This window comes from Lepidochelys olivacea (assembly GCF_965140295.1).
Source record: "Lepidochelys olivacea isolate rLepOli2 genome assembly, chromosome: 21".
NCBI lineage: Eukaryota > Metazoa > Chordata > Testudines > Cheloniidae > Lepidochelys > Lepidochelys olivacea.
This window is the reverse complement of record NC_140431.1, coordinates 11420617-11440108: the sequence shown is the minus strand read 5'-3', so window position 1 is coordinate 11440108 and position 19492 is coordinate 11420617. Positions and strand designations below refer to the sequence as shown.

Sequence of the window (19492 nt, the reverse complement as noted above, 5' to 3'; positions counted from 1 at the left end):
TTCATTCTCTTTGTGTTTTCCTTTTTGAACGGCTTGGCGGGCATTAGGTGTCCAGCCATATACAGGTTCTAGCTCGGAAGAAGGTGCGGGAGTACCAGGTTGGCATTAAGGTACGTTGGAGACCCTGCCCATGCGTCCGTGGTGTGTGAGCATGGGGCAGCCCCTCTCCTTCCTCTCCTCTGCTCTGGTTGACGGCTCTGCTGTTTTCCCCTCTCCTTCTGCTTTCTCTCTGCAGGTCTCTAGCCACTTGCAGGTTCTAGCCAGACGGAAATCTCGCGAGATTCAGTCCAAGCTGAAGGTACGCGCTCCCCGGCTTCCCCCCACCTCCTGCTTGCCCCCGAGCAGTGGCCGTGCTGACAACTAACACCCTCAGCTCTGTGGTGTGCTGCTTTCTCTTTCCTTTTTATGTCTTTCCCCGACTCCCTTCGTTCCTGGAACCAGACACTCCCTGGGGAAGGAGTGGCAGGAAGAGACTGCAACAGGATCTCTCCAGCTGGAGAGTCTAGCTAGGAAGCTCCTGAGGTCAGATAGAGGCCTCCCTGGAGAACCTCTTCCCGTGTGCCCTTTGCAGGATGGTGAGCGCTCTGCCCATGTTGGGACCTGCTTTGCATGGAGCGGGGAGTGTAGGGTTGGTAGGTTGCAAGGGCTGGCCAGAGCCTGAGTATCCCAAAGGCAGTAACATAGCGAGCAAGGCTCTTAGGCTTTCCCCTTAGTGCTCTTCCTCCTTCCCACAAGCTCTTGCGCTGGGCAAGGCTCTGCATGTTTCCCTGTAGCTGGGAGAGTCAGGGCCTCCCCCAGGCTGCAGAGATGCATCAGAAGTTGGCCCCTGCAGGACCGTGAGGGAGCAGTGCAGGCTGGAGCCTAACCTAGCTAGGTGCTGCTCCAGACGAGTTTAGTAGCACTGGGCTAGGGGGTCAGGACAGCATGCTGGGCACCTCCCCAGTTGAAGCCATAACGTCCAAGGGGCGGGAATGAGATGCAGAGCCCACACCTGTGGCTGAGGCTGGGGGCCCGGAGCAAGGGGCTTTGCAGGGTGATGCTCCCCCAGCAGATGCTGATGCTCATGAGTTGGTCCCATGGCTGTGCAGAGTGATGCTGTCCCAGCTGGTTCTCGTGCACTCAGGCTGCGTGGGCCACTCTGGCCCAGAGGGTGTTGAGCTGCTCAGGCTATGGGGCCCGCACACTGTGACGCTGCCCCCCACCCCTCCCCATAAGGAGACACGGGGGTGTTGGGGCCTGTGCTTCTAGTCTGTAGGGGGACAGTCGGGCTGTGGGACCAGCACAGGGAGATGCCGGGTGGGGGATAGTTGAGCCACTGGGCTCATACGGTGGGGCATACTCGCTAGTGCAGGGATACTCAGCCAGGAGCTTTGGGGGCTTCCCATGGAGACCCTGCTCCAGTTCATTCTGGCTGCCTACAGGTCATGCTAGGGATCCAGGAGCCAAGGGAGCAGAGCAAGGATAAAACTGGAATGTTGTCTCTTCTCTGGTTGGCTTTTCTTTCTCTCCTTCCCTCTTTCTAAGTGGAGTTTGACTAACCTTTCAGTAACCGTTTCCACTGTGTGTTCTCTGTATTGTTGTTTGCTGGGTGCCAGAGGCACATGTGGGTGGGGTGGTGTCACAAGGCAGGGTGCGGGGAGGGGTTTTGCAACTGAAGCTGAAACGAAAGTTCTCGTCAGGATGTTCCTCCTTTGGTGGTGGTTGTTCATTTTGTTTTGTGGGAGCCCCACCATCGGGGCCCCATTGTGCCAGGCACGGCACACGTGCACACGCTTAACTAAAAGACCCTGCCCTGAAGAGCTCGAGTAGGAGACGAGAGACAACAGGTGGATGCCGCAAACAGAGGGGAAGAACGCACCATAATAGTGCAATAACTATGATTAGCCTGCACGGCGCAGGGGCCGCTCCCAGGTGACGGAGAAATCTCTCTGCTGGTCCATATGCATTTGTTTGTTCCAGTACCCTCTGTCTTCCTGTCCCATTTAACAAGTCCAGGCAGAAAATCCCTGTAGAATTTAATAGGGAATTCTGTCCCTACTGTAGAGTCTAGAGGATTGTTCAGAAGAACCTAGAGAGAGGCTCTGGCTTGCTGTTAAATTCTAGTATAGGGTTTGGGAGTCATTTCTATAGCTCCCTATCAGTTTAGTCCCTATTAAATTCCATCTGACTTTTCCATAAGGACAGTAACTCCTCTGGCCCCTGGGGACTCTCAGTAACTGGTGCGGAAGGAGGCTGTACTTGACAAGCCCTGCTTACTCCGTTACAAGGGGCACTTGAGGGCAATTTTGAAAGGGCCAAAAGGGCCTCTGTGTGGAACAGCCGTATCTCCATTTTGTGATCCTCTTTGAATACAGCCTTTCAGTTCTCACTATGCCTCAAACGTGTGTTCGTGCACATTGCTTTTATGCTCCCCACGTACAGGACTGTGTAATATTGATTTTTAAAATACATCCATCTCCTGAGTCTCTGGGGGCTCTTAAAATTGGTTCAAAATGAATTGGCCAATCAAGCCTCAAGTTAAGCTCTGAGGCGGAAAAGCAATATATGATCTGATGATCAGGGCATACATATGTAATAAGCACACTGGGACAGTGGTTCTCAAACTTTTTTACTGGTGACCCCTTTCTGATTGCGACCCCCCCCCTTATAAATTAAAAACACTTCTAAATATATTTAACACCATTATAAATGCTGGCGGCAAAGCGGGGTTTGGGGTGGAGGCTGACAGCTCGTGACCCCCTGAGGTGTCCCGACCCCCAATTTGAGAACCCCTGCGCTAGGATGACCACAGATGTGCTGGGAAAGATTGCAGAACCCTCTGTTCCTGCTGAGTGAGCCAAATAGTTATTGCTAAAAGAAAACCTTGCTCCTTTTGCCAGTTGCCTCATATAAACACACAGACATCTAGGGACAGATTTTCTAGTGTTCCGCAACCATTGCACTGGGCCCGTCTGAAAATGTGGCCACTTCGATTTCCTGGTTTTAACCCTCTCCCTCCTATGGCTCCTTCCCAATGACCCTGGAGCTGAGCATGATAAGCAGAGGTTATTTTTGACGCCTGTTTTCTCATTTCACTTTGCCAGCTTTAAAACTTTTAAGAGATGGTGAATGGGAAAGGCTTGATTATATTCAAAACACAGAAGATCCAATAGCCCAAATGAGGATCTATGTGCAGGCCTGGAAATTCACAAATCAATCCGTCGTAAAACAGCTGAGAATCATTTCCTCCTACTCATCCCTTTAAATCCCCTCTACCCAGCACTCTTCCCGCTCCTATCCCCGCTCAGATCTACATGCACACATCCACTCAGTTCCCAACCAAGTACATGGTTTCCACCTTCACCACCCCCACTATAAAAATGGTCCCAGCGCCCCTGTTTGCATACAGCCATGCACATCTCATTCCCCGCCTTTCTGCTGTGTGCACATATAGAACCGTTGCTGGTGCATACGTCACACACGTACATGTGTGAGCTGGGTAAGGTTGCTTCGTGCCCAGCCAGCCCGGGGCTCCCTAGCCACAGCTTCACGTACGAGTGCAGCCTATTCTGGTATTTCACTGGCGGCCCGTGCGCTACTCAGTGGGGCCTAACTGAGAAGAGGTTACCAGCCTGCACGGATCTGTTGTGCCCATTCCCAGGGAGACCAGGTCCATTAGAAACCACCCAGGTTTAGATCTGGTTTGTTTCCAAAGTCAAACCCGTCTTTCCTTGGTTCTTCGAAGGGTCAGTATGTTAATGACTCCTATAAGGGTGCAGACGAGCCTCTGCTCTGGGATTGTTGCAAACATACTAACCGTTGCTATTCCTTTCTTTTACGTACAGGCCATGAACTTGGTAAGTAGTGCTTGAGTTTGCAGTTACTTTCTTTAAACTTCTCTTTATCCCTTTAATATTCCCTGGCCCTCTCCCATGAACTGAGACCCCCCGCCCCCAAGGAAAAATCCCTGGTATCAGTGACTCGTTGGGGGGGGTGTTTTCTCTCTGAGTCAGGACCCAACCAGTACTACTAAAGGTGCCCTCTCACATGTGAGACTTAAAACCGAGGCCCGGGCCACTTGTGCTCGACAATCCCTTGGGATGTTAACATGAGCAAATTCCAGTCTGGGTGGTGGGGGGTGGTTTCTGTTCTCCTTCCCAAGTTCTCCCTGCTGTTTCATTATTCTCCGTGACTTCCTGTCCTAAACTGTTGTGTAACAATGCATGGCAATGATAAACAGCTGCCATGCTCCACCCCAGAGGTGGCTGCATCTCAGGGGCAGTTGAAGGGCTCCCTTTGCGTGTATAGATCCAGTTTGTAAAGTGTGTTGGGCTCCTTTGCACTGAAGGGGGTAATCGGGGTCAGTCTGTCTGCGTCCCTGTCAGTTTGGGTTGGTAACCATGCTTTCTGTTCCTCCTCTCCTCTCTCAAAGGACCAGGTCTCGAAGGACAAGGCCCTTCAGAGTATGGCCTCCATGTCATCCGCACAGATCGTATCCGCCAGCGTCTTGCAGAACAAACTCAGCCCTCCTCCTCCTCTTCCTCAGGCGGTCTTCTCTGCTCCCCCCAGGGTAAGGGACTCTGCTCTCCCCAGGTGGAAGAAGGCTCTCCTTGTGTTCCCAGCCCAGCAGGATCTGCCACATGGAATGAGCTAGGAACACTATCTAGGAAGGAGGTTGCAGGCTCACCTGCCACACTGGGACTTGATACAGGGAACAGCAGGGGAGGGGTGGCTGCAAGGAAGCTCACAGCTACTCCAGTCCTAGGCTGTCTCGACAGGCGGCTTTGTTGAGGAAAGGGACAGGAGACTTGACCCTTGGGGAGCTCACAGCTACGACATTCCCCTAGAGGATTTCTTGCCGAAGACGCAGTTTCCAGGTTGGCTGTAGACTTGTGTGTAACCTTAAAGCCCCTCGAGCTGTTTAGTAACCTGCTCAAAGGGGCAGTAAGATGTGTCGTAGGGTGTTGGGATGTGCTGCTGTTAAGTCCCTGACTATTCCTTTGTGTGTGCTTTTGTTTCCCCAGTTTTGGAGCGGGTCTATCCCAGGACAGCCTGGACCCTCTCAGGAGTAAGTAAAGAGGCACCTCAAGTCTCAATCAGACCGTATTTATGGCTGCTGATGCTTTAATATGACTTGGTTTTCTCCCCCCAAGTTCCTGTGTCAGTCAGAGGTCAGGAAAGCAGTGTGCTGTTACGGGGAGAGCAGGGACTGGGGGGCCAGGTCTCCTAGGTCCTATGCCCAACTCTGCCAGCTTAGGCAAATCACTGGTGTGCATGTTTTTAAATCTGCATGTGAGCAGTGTGTGGAGAACAACCTGATGCATGCAGCCGGCTCCCGTGTAGTCAGGAGAGGGTCAGAAACCTGTGTGCAGAACTCCCCACTACCTCTGGGGTGGGGGATGGGGAACATTTGTCTGGCCCCTGCCCAGGCTGAGTGTGTTGATGGATGAAGGACTGCTGTATCTCTGGCCTGGGGCTGTGGCGATGATCCACCAACATCTGGCTGCTAATGACTTGCTCCTGATGATCTCTGGGGTCCGGCCAGCGCTGGTGTCTGGCTGATTGCTGTGTGCACTGAGAATGTGGGCCTCCGGATGAGCTGCATTTATACTAGACTAAGGGGGTGTGTCGGGAGGGAGGATTGGACATATCCCAGTTGCTGGGGGAGAGTGGTGGGAGGGGCACAGAAGGCCTCTTCATTTGGGGAGGAGAGAGCGGGGCAGGCAGATGTAGGGAGATGAGAATTAGCAGTTGCTCTCTGTGTGCGTGCGCAGAGGCACACTGTGTGGATTTGGATATAGATGTTCTTGTCTTAATTGTCCAGGAAGCTCCATACGGAGAGGAGGTGGGGCAGGGGGGTGGGAGGACGCTTTATAAACGAGATTCGCATTAACCTGCCTAACGATGCACTTTGTTTTTCAGCATTAAACCATTTGCACAACCAGCCTACCCCATCCAGCCACCAATGCCTCCATCACTAGCCAGTAAGTGGGTCACTTTCACTGGTGGCCAGGTTTTCACCTCTTCCGCATCGAGGCGCAGAGATATTCGTTTGCTTGCCTTAATTGCCCTGCCCTTGGCTCCTCCCCCAGAGGAAAACTCCACCACCCCAGCTTCTGCCCACTGCTCATGTGGATGTTCACATATGCATCTCTGTGTCCTTCTGCTATGGCCGCCCGAGCTCTAACTTCTGAGGGGCTGTTTCCTCCTCTTCCCATCCCCTCCTGCACCAGGGATTCCCACTTGACAGCAGAATTGTCTCTCTTGCATCAGAGGCGCCACCTTGAGAACTGGTCCCCCACCTGCCCCAAGCCTAAGATACTAGGGTGTCACCTCCGCATCATAGTCTGTAATTCACCAGGATGCAAAGCTCCCAAGACTGCCCCTGATCCTGAGTCTCCGCAGCCCGCTGAGACGAGAACCTGCCCTGTTTAATTCTGTTATGAGCAACGCTCTGCCGCCCGGTGGGCCCAGAAAGAAAGCAGCCTCCCGGCACACCCACTGACCCTTCAGCCTTTCCAAAGGTAACACAGCGTGGCTCTTTATCCCTCCCTTGTGGCTAGACCACATATAGAGATTAGTGTGTCTGCTACTGCTTCCAAGGTAAGGGAGTCTGTTCTTTAGCCCACGCTGTAGAGGCTCATGATCTTGGCTCCAGAAGTCCTAGGTTCAACCCTTGTGGGTAACCCAGCCAGCGGCGTTGTTACATATTGAACAAGAAACACAGGTGGAAATCCCCCGTTATCACAAAGTGTAATCTCATTAGCCAGGAAGACCAGTTAGCCACAACAGATCCCAGGAGGGCTGGTAGCCAAGACCAGTGTTCCTCTAAGGCAGTGGTTCTCAACCTTTCCAGACCGCTGTCCCCCTTTCAGGAGGTTGATTTGTCTGACGTATCCCCAAGTTTCACCTCACTTAAAAACGACTTGCCTACAAAAGCAGACATAAACATACAAAAGCGTCACAGCCAGGGGTACTGAGAAATGGCTGACTTGCTCATGTTGACCATGTAACGATAAAATCAATCCATTGGAATATAAATATGGTGCTTACATTTCAGAGTATGGTGTATAGAGCAGGTTCTTGTCTGTATGAAATTTTTAGATTGTACTGACTTTGCTAGAGCTTTTTCTGTAGCCTGTTGTAAAACTAGGCAAATAGCTGGATTATGTGACATACCCCCGGAAGACCTCTGCGTACGCCAGGGGCAGCATACCCCTGGTTGGGAACCACTGCTCTAGGGGAAGGGAGGGCAATTGTTATTGACAGTGCTGCGGTGCTGACGCCCCTCGATCAAGAATCAAAGCCTCGTGGTGTTAGGTGCTGTGCGTGTGTGTAATTTAAATAACCGTCAGCCCCCGTCCCCAGAAGTTGACCATCTTAGCAGGGATGGGAGAGTGGGGGATTTCCCTGGTGGGACAGGCCTCTGTTTTCCCCCAGTGTTCACAGAAAGAGCGAAAGGCTTAAACGCGCAGACCTCGGTCTGGAGCTGATGTGGGTCTCACATATCCAAAGGGAGTCAGCAGCACGGGGGGTCAGCGTGGGCAGGCTGAGAGTCGGACTGAGCTGTACGCCAGGGGGAGCTCCCTGGCAATGCTAACGAGCTGTGGCTCTGTATCCCTCTCTAGTGGTAGACCACATAGAGAAGTGTGTGTGTCTGCCACTGGACTAGGCCCCCAAGGAAGGGGGTTGGCAGCCCCATTGCATGACACTTCTAGAGCCAGGCTGGAGGTCCCCGCCAAATGCCCCGCTCTTACGGCGCTCCAAGTTATCGTGTGTGCGCTACGATGCGGATGGAAACCGCTGTCCATGTTCATGCCATCACCGCAGCTTACGTACTGCATGTCAAGTCAGTGCACAGCAAACCTGCCATCTAGACCTGCCCTTAGCGTAGGAAACCAGCCCAGCGTCGGCTAGGAGGAAGGGCAGCTGGGCTTGCGGAGACCTGCCAGATCTCTTTCCGCATCGACGTTGCGGGCACAGGTTTCCCTGAGCTTCCCCAGGGGAGTGGTGGGTTATCCCATGGCTTGCTGGATGGTCTCTCCTTCTCCGTTCTAGGTTACGAGCCCCTGGCTCCTCTCCCACCGGCTGCCTCAGCCGTGCCCGTCTGGCAGGACCGCACCATCGCCTCCGCCAAGCTGCGGCTCCTGGAGTATTCAGCGTTCATGGAGGTGCCGCGGGATGCTGAAACGGTAACCCTGTGGGGGGCGCTGGGAGTTTTGACCCCTCACCCTGCCCTTCCAAATAGACTGACGGGGATGGGGATCCCAGAGAGCAGAGGGGACATTTCTGCTGTCCCTATGCTTCTTAGCACCAAGCATCGGTGCCCAGGGACAGGTCTGGTGTCCCCCAGAGCTGTCCCTCCTATGCCCCTGTGCAGCAGAGGGGAGTGGAGAATGATTCTAGGCATAGCTTGGGTCCCTGTGATCTCTTAGCCCAGGCGGTGATGGGAGGCTGGAGGGCTCTGGGTTCCGGCGTCTGACACAGCATCACCGTAGCGGCTGTGGTTCCGTGGTGTGCATGCATCTAGGGCAACCGATGACAGCTCCCACATCGCTGACCCTTCCTGCTTCCTCTACAGTATAGCAAACACCTCTTCGTGCACATCGGGCAGACGAACCCCTCATACAGCGACCCCCTGCTGGAGGCCGTGGACATCCGTCAAATCTATGACAAGTTCCCTGAGAAGAAGGGGGGCCTGAAGGAGCTCTACGAGAGAGGACCCCAGAACTCCTTCTTCCTTGTCAAGTTCTGGGTAAGAACCATGCTCCCACCCTCCCCACAATGCCCAGCTGTGTGTCTAGAGCCCCTCGCAGATGCTCCCACACACTGTGGTGGGCAGGAGCTGGCAAACCTGTTTGTACAATGATCTGAGTCGAGCCAGAAGAAGTTTGTTCCCCGGCAGAAGCCAGGGTGGCAGCTGGCAGCTGTGGACAGACATGCAGGGGCTTTTATCAGCCGTATCACCTCGGGGGTGATGCTGCCTGTCCTTACAAGCCACACCAGCTTGGGTTGGGTCCAGGCTTGGGTGGGAGATCTTCCAGGGTCACTAGAAACGGCAAGAACAGGTGTGGGTGAGTCGGAAGATGGGCACACTTCCTTCCCAAGTCAGTGCAGTGCTGGGAGGGGGGCTGTGTTGGCAGGGGGCTCTTCCCTCTAAGGCACTGCTGAACTCAGTGACGTGCCATCTTCAAAGCTGTCATTTCAGCCCCAGCCACGTGCTTCTGCCTCCCACTGCAGCCAGTCTCCCCATGATCCCCCAGGCTCCAGCCTTCACTGGAACGTCAGCCCTGCTCAACGAGTGTGGAGGGGGTGGGGAACAAAGGTGCAGCCGACACTGTTGGCACAGGAGGGAGACCGTCCCTCATCCTGTAAGCAGTGGGTCAGTCTGCTCTCTGTCCCTCTCTGCCTGCAACCCCGGGCCTGGGAAGAGGGGGCATGAAGAGCCCCTGGAATTGTATCCCCCTTCCAGCCTGGGAACAGAGAGAAGAGGTGCCCATTCCAGTCGCCCTCCCTCCCCCCCAGGCCCAGGAGCGGGAGGAGAAGAGCCTTTGGAGCTGCAGGGAGGGCAGAACTGATGTGGGGGCTGGGAGGGGAGGGCCAAGTAATTAATTGCTGAGCTGGAGGAGGGGCAGGTGGTGGGGAGCAGGGAGGCATGAAATGAATGAGTTAGAATGTGGGGGTTGGAGAGAAGCTGGAAGCTCTGAGCCATCAGGGAGCAACGTCTCTCCCACAGGGGGGCAAAAATCTCCTTCCTCTATACGTTTGGGGGAGCTAGCTGCACTAATTGCCTCCACCCCACACACGCTGGTGCGGCAAGAGGGAGTTCAAAAATCAAGACCGACCAAAACACACGCTATCTTTTAAAAGTCTCCTGGTTTGGGGCGGGGTGGGTGGGTCTGAATCCAGATTTCTGACCTCTTAGCGTTGTCGGTACTGTGTCCTCCTGAGACAGGAACGGCCTCAAGGGTGAGGACCTTGGTTTTCAGATCCGGCAGCAGTGTTTGCAAGAGCAGAGGTATTTAGCTCTGATGTCCTGGCCAAATGCCAACAGAGGTAACTACCTCCTGCGTCCCTCAGTTCTCTCCCCAGCCCGCTGGGCTGCAGTGGCTTATATGGTATTTTCTGCTTCCTATCCTAACCTAGCATGCACTCCTGCAGCACGCTGTTCAACAGCTTCTGTCTTTCTCCCCAGACGTGGTTGCATTTCAGGAGGGGCTGACGTGCTCTCTGTGCCTTCAGTCCGTCGAGAAAGATGGTATTTCTGTAAATCAGTGACTTTTTTTTACCTCCAGGTCTCTGTCCCTGAAAGCTCCACATTCTGGACCTTCCCGCCTCCAGCCAAAGCTTAGCTCAATTCCTGGTAACGCCCTCCCTTTCCCTCTGCTTTAGGCGGATCTGAACAGCACGATCCAGGACGGTCCTGGGACCTTCTATGGTGTGAGCAGCCAGTACAGCAGCGCAGAGAACATGACCGTCACTGTCTCCACCAAGGTGTGCTCCTTTGGGAAGCAAGTCGTCGAGAAGGTAGAGGTGAGTCCCACGCCCATGAGGGAGTGCAGGCTAGTGGCTAGAGCACGAGCCGGTGAGTCAAGCCTCCATTTCCAGTTCTGCAACTGGCTCCCTGTGTCCTTTGATGAAGTCACTGTCCCTCTGTGCCTCCGCTTCTCCATCTGTAAAATGGGGAGGGTACCTACCTTTCTGGGAATTCAGAGCTGAATTAATAGAGATCTGTGCCGTTATTAATTATCATAGGAACGTGCAGTGCTGTGTCACAGGTAAAATGTGCCAGATGCTAACAGAATCCAGCCCCAAAGAGCTAACAGCCTTAAAGGCACGATTGAGTGGAAATAGCTGGATGAAAGCTGCTCCTTAAACAGATCTGGGAGCATCTAGTACCTGAGCTAGTAAATTTCAGCCTTCTGCAGTGATGATATCCCAGTTCGCTTAGACTCATGCTGCAGATCCCAGTGTCTTTGCTACCTACATCGTCCGTCCTGCATGCTCCTACTCCCGCCCGCTCCCTTGCACACTCTGACAGCAGCCACGTGCTAACTGTGTAGTAACACTGAGCACCTGGATCTATTCTTCTGCAGACAGAGTACGCACGGCTGGAGAATGGCCGGTTTGTCTATCGAATCCATCGATCCCCCATGTGCGAATACATGATCAACTTCATCCACAAACTCAAGCATCTCCCGGAGAAGTACATGATGAACAGCGTCCTGGAGAATTTCACCATCCTGCAGGTACCCGACGTTGCCTCCTTTCTTCTTCCATCCCCATTCTCCACTTCCAGGCTCACCATTCATAAGTGACGCATGACTTACTGATGACCACAATCATATGACCACCCTTTGTTGCATGTCGGTGCAAATCCCCTCCCCCGCATGGTTAAGACTGAAGATGTCCCCCCCATTATAGACCAGGGCCTAAACTTTCAGAAGTGACTAGTTATTCTGGGTGCACTCTTTGGGTTGCCTTAAAGAACCACGATAGTCAGACAGTGCTGAGCACCTGCCCTCTGGAAATCAGGCTTGTTTAAGGTTGGGCACCTAAAATTATTTTGAAAACACAGGCTCTAATTTCTTCAAAGCCATTTCCTGATCGAACCAGCTTTCCTAGAACCTAGAATTTTTACAGGCCACATCTTGTGCCGAGGTGGCACTTTGGGGAAAGTTTGAGGCAAAATCACAACTGGATTTTGAGAGAGGTTTTTTTGGGGGGGTGAGGCGGGTTAATCCTTTTTTGTTCACACGAATTTTATCCTTCTAAAGTGCGTGTGTGTATAAAATACGTTAAAATGTAATGTGACTAGACACTATAGAGACACCCATATTAATAAATATATATGCAGCTGTGTACCCCGATACACGTAATTCACTGGAGCTGGTCACAAAATAGTCCTCAAAACAAATACTGTTTAGATAAAACTGAAATTTTCTGAGAAATTGTGTCGATTTCAATGCCATTTCCCACTGAAAATTTATTTTCCAAATGAAATTTCTTTTGGAAATGTTTGTTTTGAAATGTATTTGTTTATTTGTAGATTTTATCATTTGCACATTATTTCATGACCGGTACTAATAGTGTAAAATATGCTACGCTATGTCAAGTCATAGCCTAATCTGACATCACATGTCGTTATAGATTCTTACATGTCTTATCAGAACTAATGTAAAAAAAAAAAAGTAATATTAAAAACATTTTAAACATCATATACATTTCTAAAGAAAAATTTCACTTTGAAATAAAATTTCAACATTTTTCCAACACTACTTTTTGGGGGCGGAATTTCTGTTTCATGGGAAGTTTTGAAAATATTTGTTTTTGTTCCGGTTCAGAACGAAAACAAATTGTAAAGTGTCAAAAATGTCCCATGAAACAAAAGTTTGGCATTTGCACCAGCTCTAGATTTCACCTATGTTGTACTGGGGTAAGTGGCTTCACAAGGTACAAGCCAGCGGAGACTCGGGGTGTGTGTGTGTGTGTGTGTGTATATACATGTGGATACAGATCTATAAAATAAATTATCCACATGGTAAAACTGTCCCTTACAAGATAACACAGAACCCATCTCTGGACTCTCCTGACTCCTCTTTCTCTCCTATCCACCCAGGTTGTTACGAATAGGGATACCCAGGAAACCTTGCTCTGTATAGCCTTTGTTTTTGAGGTATCCACCAGCGAGCATGGCGCCCAACACCACGTGTACAAGTTGGTCAAAGACTAGAGGCCCTGTGGGATGGGTAGGGCTTGGGGGGGGGAGAGGCCTTTGCAGAGAAGCTGCCCATGCAGGATGCCTCGGTGGAAGTCTTTTGAAAACGAGAAAAAGAAAAGCCAAAAAGACTGACTCACAATCAAAGATGTTTTCTACTTAGGAACAATTTTTTTAAAAAAAAGAAGAAGAAGAAACCATAGAGCGAAAGGAGGGGCTCATCCAGAGCTGGAAGGGGAAAGACTTGGCCTTCGTCGTTCCTGAGGCCTACCGCCTGTGTGCCTTTCTCAGCATGCCGTCCTAGGGCAGCATGTTGCCACGTCGACCGACAACCCCTTCTTAATACCCAGATGCACCTCCTTGCTCAGCTATAAATGATCGTGCGTCCCGGCCCAGCTCTGCTTGGCTTCGTTCTGATGAGTGGGTGGTGCTGAAATGGCCTTTCAGAGTGGGATGAGAAGGTGGATGCTGCCTGGTTTATCCAACAAGGCATGGTCTGGTCTGGAAATGGGCAAGGGAAAGGGAGAATTCTTCTGCCCCACTCTTTGCAGTGGGCGATGTGCAAAGCCAGCATGGCCCACAGAGACGCAGGTCAGGTCTTTGTGTGTAACATCCCCATCAGCTAGTTGCAAGAGGGAATGGTGACTGTAAAAAGTGTTATCACAGCAATGGCACTGAGCACTGTGTTTGTTTCAGGAGTGCAGTGATCCTGCAACACTGTCCCTGGAGCTACGGTTATGGAGGTACCCACAGCAGTATGCCTGGCATTATGGTTTGTGTGGGGGCGTTGGTCCCATGGCAGTGTCCCAGGCCTTGGGAATGTGGGTGCATCACCTTGGAGCGTGTGTTGAACCAGTTGAGAGAAGAGGGTCCTAAGTGCATGGCTGTGGGAAGTCAGAGCAGGTGGTGGGAGGGCAGGAAGGTAGCAGAATGACAGGAAGGGGCTCAGCTGGAGAAAAGAGATCTCAGAGGCTATGGAGACCAGCAGTATAATGGCTGTACCCAGGCAGAGTCTGAGAGGCCTGGGGGGGAAAGTCCCTGGGCTGGGAAAGGTGGGATCACCCAGGAAATTCTCAAACATCCCAAACGACTGGAAGCTTTAAGCAGCTCTTGCCGATGCTTTGGCATCTGACTTCATGGCAGAGACGCGGGAAAAGCTTAGACCAAAGCCGGAAGATCAGTTTAGCAGGGTATTAACTTTCCCTATCGCCTCCCATTGCTTTCCTGATCGTTCCTATCTGCAGGCAATGGAGTGGGGTCTACCCATCCACCACAGTGGTACCTTATAACCCACCTCACGTTATCCCCATTAGCAAAATCCACCGATGATGTGAACCACACAACTCCCTGGACTTCAGGGGGTGTCGCATTGGCTGAAATCTGGCCACATGGCTGTGACAAAATGGAAGGTGGTGGTATGGCTGGGGTACAGCTTAAAGGGACACTGCTGGGTAGTGAAGGTCCAAAATGTAGGGTTTGTCATTTAAAGGGGCAGTCGGGAGAGTTGTCCAAACTTGAATGGAAACGTTTTTTTCATAATTTTTTAAAATTAAGTTTTAAAATATGTGTTCTTTTAAAGAGAGAGCATATTTTTAATTGGGGTGGAGCTCTCCTGCCCCTGCAGCTTTTGCAGCCCAGCCTTGTGAAAGTGACTAGAACCAACGTGAAACTGACTCGTACAGTGTCAGTTCAGATGCAGGAACACACCAAGGAGCAAAATAAAAGGTGATGAATGTCGTCCTCTCCTGCTGAAGTACGTAGGAGTTTGGGCTCCCCGCACCATCCGGGCTCAGGCCCAGGAGTTTTTACTCAGTAGTGTTCCTCTAATTATTCATTTGTGGCTTAATAGTAAGTAATAGGGAAGTGGAAACAGGATTGTGTTTTCCCACCCTAATTTACATATGTAAATTTTCCATCTCTTCCTCTTTGGCATTTTCGGTCTGACTTTTTTCAGTTTATGCTTTTCCCTTGCCCCACCTGCCCTTCCCACACTTAACTGCCTCTCCTATGCCCTGTCCAATCCCCACTGAGGGACGTGGCTTTTCCACTGAGGAGCTCAGAGCCTGTCACTGGACATGGGGATTTCCTTTGAGAACTTTGTGACTAATGGGGGGAAGCGATCTGTGGCTGCATTTCGGGGAGGAGGCCGTATAGCAGGAGGGAGTTAGGAGTTGGAACCTGCTTCTTTTGCCACTAAGGCGAGTGAGTCTGGCGGAGGCTGGAGCAAGAGAGAGATCGCTAGCACAAAGAGGGTGAATGGATGGGCCCGCTGATGGCTGGAATCCAAGGGTCCTTGTTGCCCAGCTAGATTAGCTTGTAGGCCTGATCCCAGCGAGGCCGCTGCAAGGGGAGGTCCCAGTGCTGGAAAAATGTCCTTTTTCTAGGAGACTGCAGATCTCTGGAAAGGGGCCCAAAGAGAGCGGGGGTCTTTGAGATGGTGCCTGAAGGAAGAGACTGGCCATATCAGGCAGATGGTGATTGGACAGATCTCAAGGGTTTGGTGCATGTAGGGAGCATAGATGTAGTGGAAGGAGAGCAGGGGGGACACTGTCCTTAGAGTCCTCTCCCTTCCTCCCCATCACTCTGCAGACTTCTCTTCCTTTCTCTGTCTTCAGGAGGGGGCCTACTCCTGATGAAGGGGGACAAGGAGGGGATCTCACAGACATGTGAGCCCTATTGCATTGTGCTGCTTCCTGAACTGGTGGGTTAATGGCTTGTCATTCCATTGCTGCCTTCCTCCCTCTCTCCTGGGAGGAAAGTGAGAGCAGTGCTGGGTTGAGGAGGCAGAAGGGAGGGGAAGGGGATGTTCCTGAGACAGACATTTTGTTGCTTCATACCCTGTCTTTCCCAGTGGACTTAGCCTCGCTTTCAAGAGGCTGAATCTTCAGTTTTGACCCGTTTCTTCTTCCTTTTTATCCCCCTCTGCTCGAGCTAGGGATTGATTAGCATGTTGTTCTGAAGGCTAGATGCCCAGACATTGCTTGGTGGCCAGGTGTACAGTTATTGTATAGCTAGGTAGGTAGGCAGGCAGGGAGGTAGGCAAGTAAGTTATGGGTCTTTGAATCCAATATGGCAGCCCTGAGTTTCTGTGACTGGGGGAAGCTGTCAGGAGCATTGAGGGAATTGTGAAGATTCCAACCCTTGAAGGAAACCATCTGTTGGTCAAAGTTTTTCTAGTACAACATATTTAACTATTCTAATAACATTGCGATTGGTGCCACCTGTGGGCATCCTGGAAACCCCTCCCCAGGGAGTCTTGACGGACACACCCATGCCCGCGTGAGCCGGAGGAGCTGCATGGGACCGTTGACGGGGCGGCCTGTTGGAACCAGAGCAGTAATACGGCAAAGCCCAGTGCACTAGCTCAGGAAACAAACCTTAATGCAGAGCATACACGGCAGTGCTGGGGAGCACACAGTAGGCGCTGAAGTTCCAAGAACTGATGGTACGTGGGATTCAGAGCGAAGGCGCATGGAGACACCCAGGACTTCCACCCCCGAGTTATTCTGAACCTTGGTCCCCCAGTCCCCCTGGGTGGGTGGAGCAAATGTCCCAGGCTCCCTGTCCCCCTTGGCGTGGGCGAGTAGCTGTCCCCCAGAGTGGCACAAGCTTCGTTCCTAGGAAGATTCAGTCATCGTTGGCTGATTCTCGAAGGCCGAGCACACTGACCTCTGGACACTTCGGCCCATCTCTAGCTGTGGGGTAGGGAGTAGCTGGAGAAAGAGGAGGTGGGGAGCTGCTGTCTGTGCAGTTCAGGAGGGGGAGAATCCTGAATCCCCATAGTCCCTTTCTGTGCCCATGTTCCAGTGGTGGGGAGACCTGGCTGGGTTTCTTATATGTAGCATGTTTGTTTCACTCGCAGATCTAAAACTCTGGGAATTGAGGTTCAACCCTCCCTTTTCCAAGCATTCCCGTCAGTATGCAGAGACACATAACAATGCCCCCCTCTTTCCCTCCCTAACCTGCCTTCCAGACAGAGGGCTCTGTATACACTCCTGCGGCAGGCTCCGGTCCCCTCGCCGAGGGGAGGGTGCGGGGAGTTTGCTCTGCTAGACGAGTTGGGCTTTATAAAAACCCAACACAACCCCACCCCACCTTTGTGTTTGCCCCGCTCCCACACTGGGCCAGAGCCCTGTTGGAAAGAATCTCTTCTTAAACTGGACTGTTTTATGTTTCTTAGCCCTTCATCTGCAACCCACCCACCTCCCTCCCTTGTAATCTCAGAGCATCATGCAGTAGATCCGCTGCCTAGTTCCCTGGCTGTTCTCACACGCCCTCTGACCTCTGGTTTGCGGACACAAATACACATCCACGTGCTGCCCGTTAGCCCGGCTGCCACTCACTCCTACGGGACAGCGGTAGAGATGCCAAGTGCTTGGCTCTCCCGTAATGGGACTTAAACAGGTACCCAGAGACTCTTAATCAATAACCAAGCCCCTTCCTCTCCTCCTCCCCCATTGTATTTATGAATTTCACATGAAGTACTGTTTTATTTTTTTAAAGACTTTGTAAAGCTTACCAGGGTTATGGTCACCATTTGTAGAGCTGTGTCAGTCCACAATGTAAAACCATTTTTTATGTATTATATTTTTTGTGTATTTTTTTAATCCAGCTGTGATGGGTTGTATCATATATTTGTTGTGTTTACTGGATCTGTCCAACTTCAACAGGGTGAGACAGTGGAGCGCCTACAAAACGATGGGTCTGCTGAAAACCATTAAAATTATTTGTTCATGGGTTGGCTCAACACAGTTCCCGAGCTGGTATTTTTATTGTCTGTTGTTTTGAATCATTGCACTGACTAGAGACCCTAACAGAGATCAAACCCCATTGCCTGAGGTGCTGTACATATACAAAGGAAGAGAGAGCCTTATAAAGAGCCTACAGGCCAAACAGACAAGATAAAGGGACTAGCATCATTCTCATGTTACAAATGTGGGGGATTGAGAGATGCAGTTCCTTTCTCAAAGTCACACAGAGAGTCTGTGTCTGAGCCAGGATTGAACCCAGATGTGGATCCAGTCTTTATCTACATTATCACCCTTCTTCCGATTTTCTATAATCTCTTGGATTGCAGGTGATGGGGTTTTGTTTGGTAAGGGTGCGTTTTTGTTGTTTATCTACTACAATCCATCCATCATCTTCAACAGGCAAGGCACTTACATATTCCTTGCCTTGATTTCCCCAACTGTAAGAGGGGGGAGAACGTTTAGATAAATATCAAGACCTATTTATCAGAGAAGTATTTTTCTTCCTAAATCTTGGGTCATCATTTGTTGCAAGTTTCAGAGTAACAGCCGTGTTAGTCTGTATTCACAAAAAGAAAAGGAGTACTTGTGGCACCTTAGAGACTAACCAATTTATTTGAGCATAAGCTTTCGTGAGCTACAGCTCACTTCATCGGATGCATACTGTGGAAAGTATGAATCCGATGAAGTGAGCTGTAGCTCACGAAAGCTTACGCTCAGATAAATTGGTTAGTCTCTAAGGTGCCCCAAGTACTCCTTTTCCATTTGTTTCAAGAGACCCCAAACCAAGACAGCCGTAAATGTATTGGTACTCACATTCTGAATGTCAGAGGGAGTCTTTCCATTTTTGGCCATGAATGTCAGAAGTCTGAGAGTCTGTCTGCTTGTTTGTTGTCCCCTATCCCCCTCCCCTTTGAAAACTAAGAGCCCTAAGTGGGGCTAAAAGCATCCCCATCTGCACTGAGTGTCTCCTGGAGACAGGCTACCATGTTGCTGGCCTGGAATCCTTGGGTAGAGGGCTCCCCAGAAAAGATACGATCGCCCTGGACTGAGAGATCTTTTCTACTTAGGCTTCATGGATGCAGAGTGGGTGAAACAGATTGTTCAGATACATACAGTGCACACAATCACCATGCATATATCTATGCTAATGCCAGGCCCGTGCATAGATGGAGACTGGCCAATCCAGGAAGCGTGTAAAGCTACGGCGCTCAGGGCAGTTTTGAAAAAGGCAGGAGAACCTGTGGCCCGACATACCCACAGCTGCCAGCCCTCTGTACCCTGTGCCGTCACTGCACCCACGCAGCCACCCCCATCCCGGCCATCATGGCACCTGCCCAGCTCCTCAGGAGCAGCCCACCAGAGATGAGGAGAGCTCTGGGACCGACTGCTTCATTCTCCAGCTGGTAGATAGGTCTGGGGCAGAATGGGGAGCTGGTATTAGGAGAAGAGGGGCAGGTCTGGAGGGAAAATGGGGGAGGAGGGGAAAAACTGGGATGGGGGGTCATGTGGGATCAAACGAGGGGTGGAGGAAATGTGGGGGGAGCAGACCCCATTGTCTGAGGGGGGGGGAGAATGTTATGGTGGGCCTAGCAACTGGGGTAGGGAGAGGAGTTGATATGGGGGGGCGACTGACAGGGTGGGGAGAGGAGTGATGGTATAGGAGGAGCAGATGGACTCCGTGGACAAGAAGGAAATGGTGGGGGGAGTGAGCAGACCCATGAAATACTCTGGAGGGAGGGAATCTCACTGATCCAGGCCTATGTCCCTGCTTTTATTTATTTGTATTAGTGTAGGGCCTAGGCACTCACTGTGCTAGGCGCTGTACACAAAGGTATTCTCCCCCCCTCCCCCCCTTAATCTACAATCGGATAGCCCCTTAATGACAATCTACTTCTGCTGCTTGGGGAAGGAGGAGCAGGATCAGAGACGTGGATCCTGTACGTGCTCCATCCCCCTCCCCCCTTCCCTTCAGGCAATGTTGGGGAAGAGCTGGTCCCTCACTGTGTGCATGTTTCCCCAGTGGAGACGCACAGAACTTGGGAGC

The 19492-nt window shown here is 51.5% G+C and overlaps 1 protein-coding gene across 2 annotated transcripts in view; it reads left to right on the top strand.

Annotated features, from left to right (window-relative positions):
* The window catches only part of TEAD3 (TEA domain transcription factor 3), a 57101-nt gene extending 39645 nt beyond the window's left edge, over nucleotides 1-17456 (top strand). Inside the window, exons 4-14 of one of the 2 annotated variants that reach the window (XM_084611090.1) lie at nucleotides 48-110; nucleotides 236-298; nucleotides 3825-3836; nucleotides 4412-4549; nucleotides 5004-5047; nucleotides 5902-5963; nucleotides 8038-8171; nucleotides 8561-8734; nucleotides 10372-10512; nucleotides 11076-11228; nucleotides 12599-17456. In XM_084611090.1, coding sequence (XP_084467216.1) covers nucleotides 48-110; nucleotides 236-298; nucleotides 3825-3836; nucleotides 4412-4549; nucleotides 5004-5047; nucleotides 5902-5963; nucleotides 8038-8171; nucleotides 8561-8734; nucleotides 10372-10512; nucleotides 11076-11228; nucleotides 12599-12712 — 1098 coding nt within the window. In that variant the 3' untranslated portion in view covers nucleotides 12713-17456. The remainder of the gene's footprint in view (nucleotides 1-47; nucleotides 111-235; nucleotides 299-3824; nucleotides 3837-4411; nucleotides 4550-5003; nucleotides 5048-5901; nucleotides 5964-8037; nucleotides 8172-8560; nucleotides 8735-10371; nucleotides 10513-11075; nucleotides 11229-12598) is intronic. The other variant, XM_084611091.1, reaches the window with a different exon arrangement.
* The last annotated feature ends 2036 nt before the right edge of the window (nucleotides 17457-19492 follow it).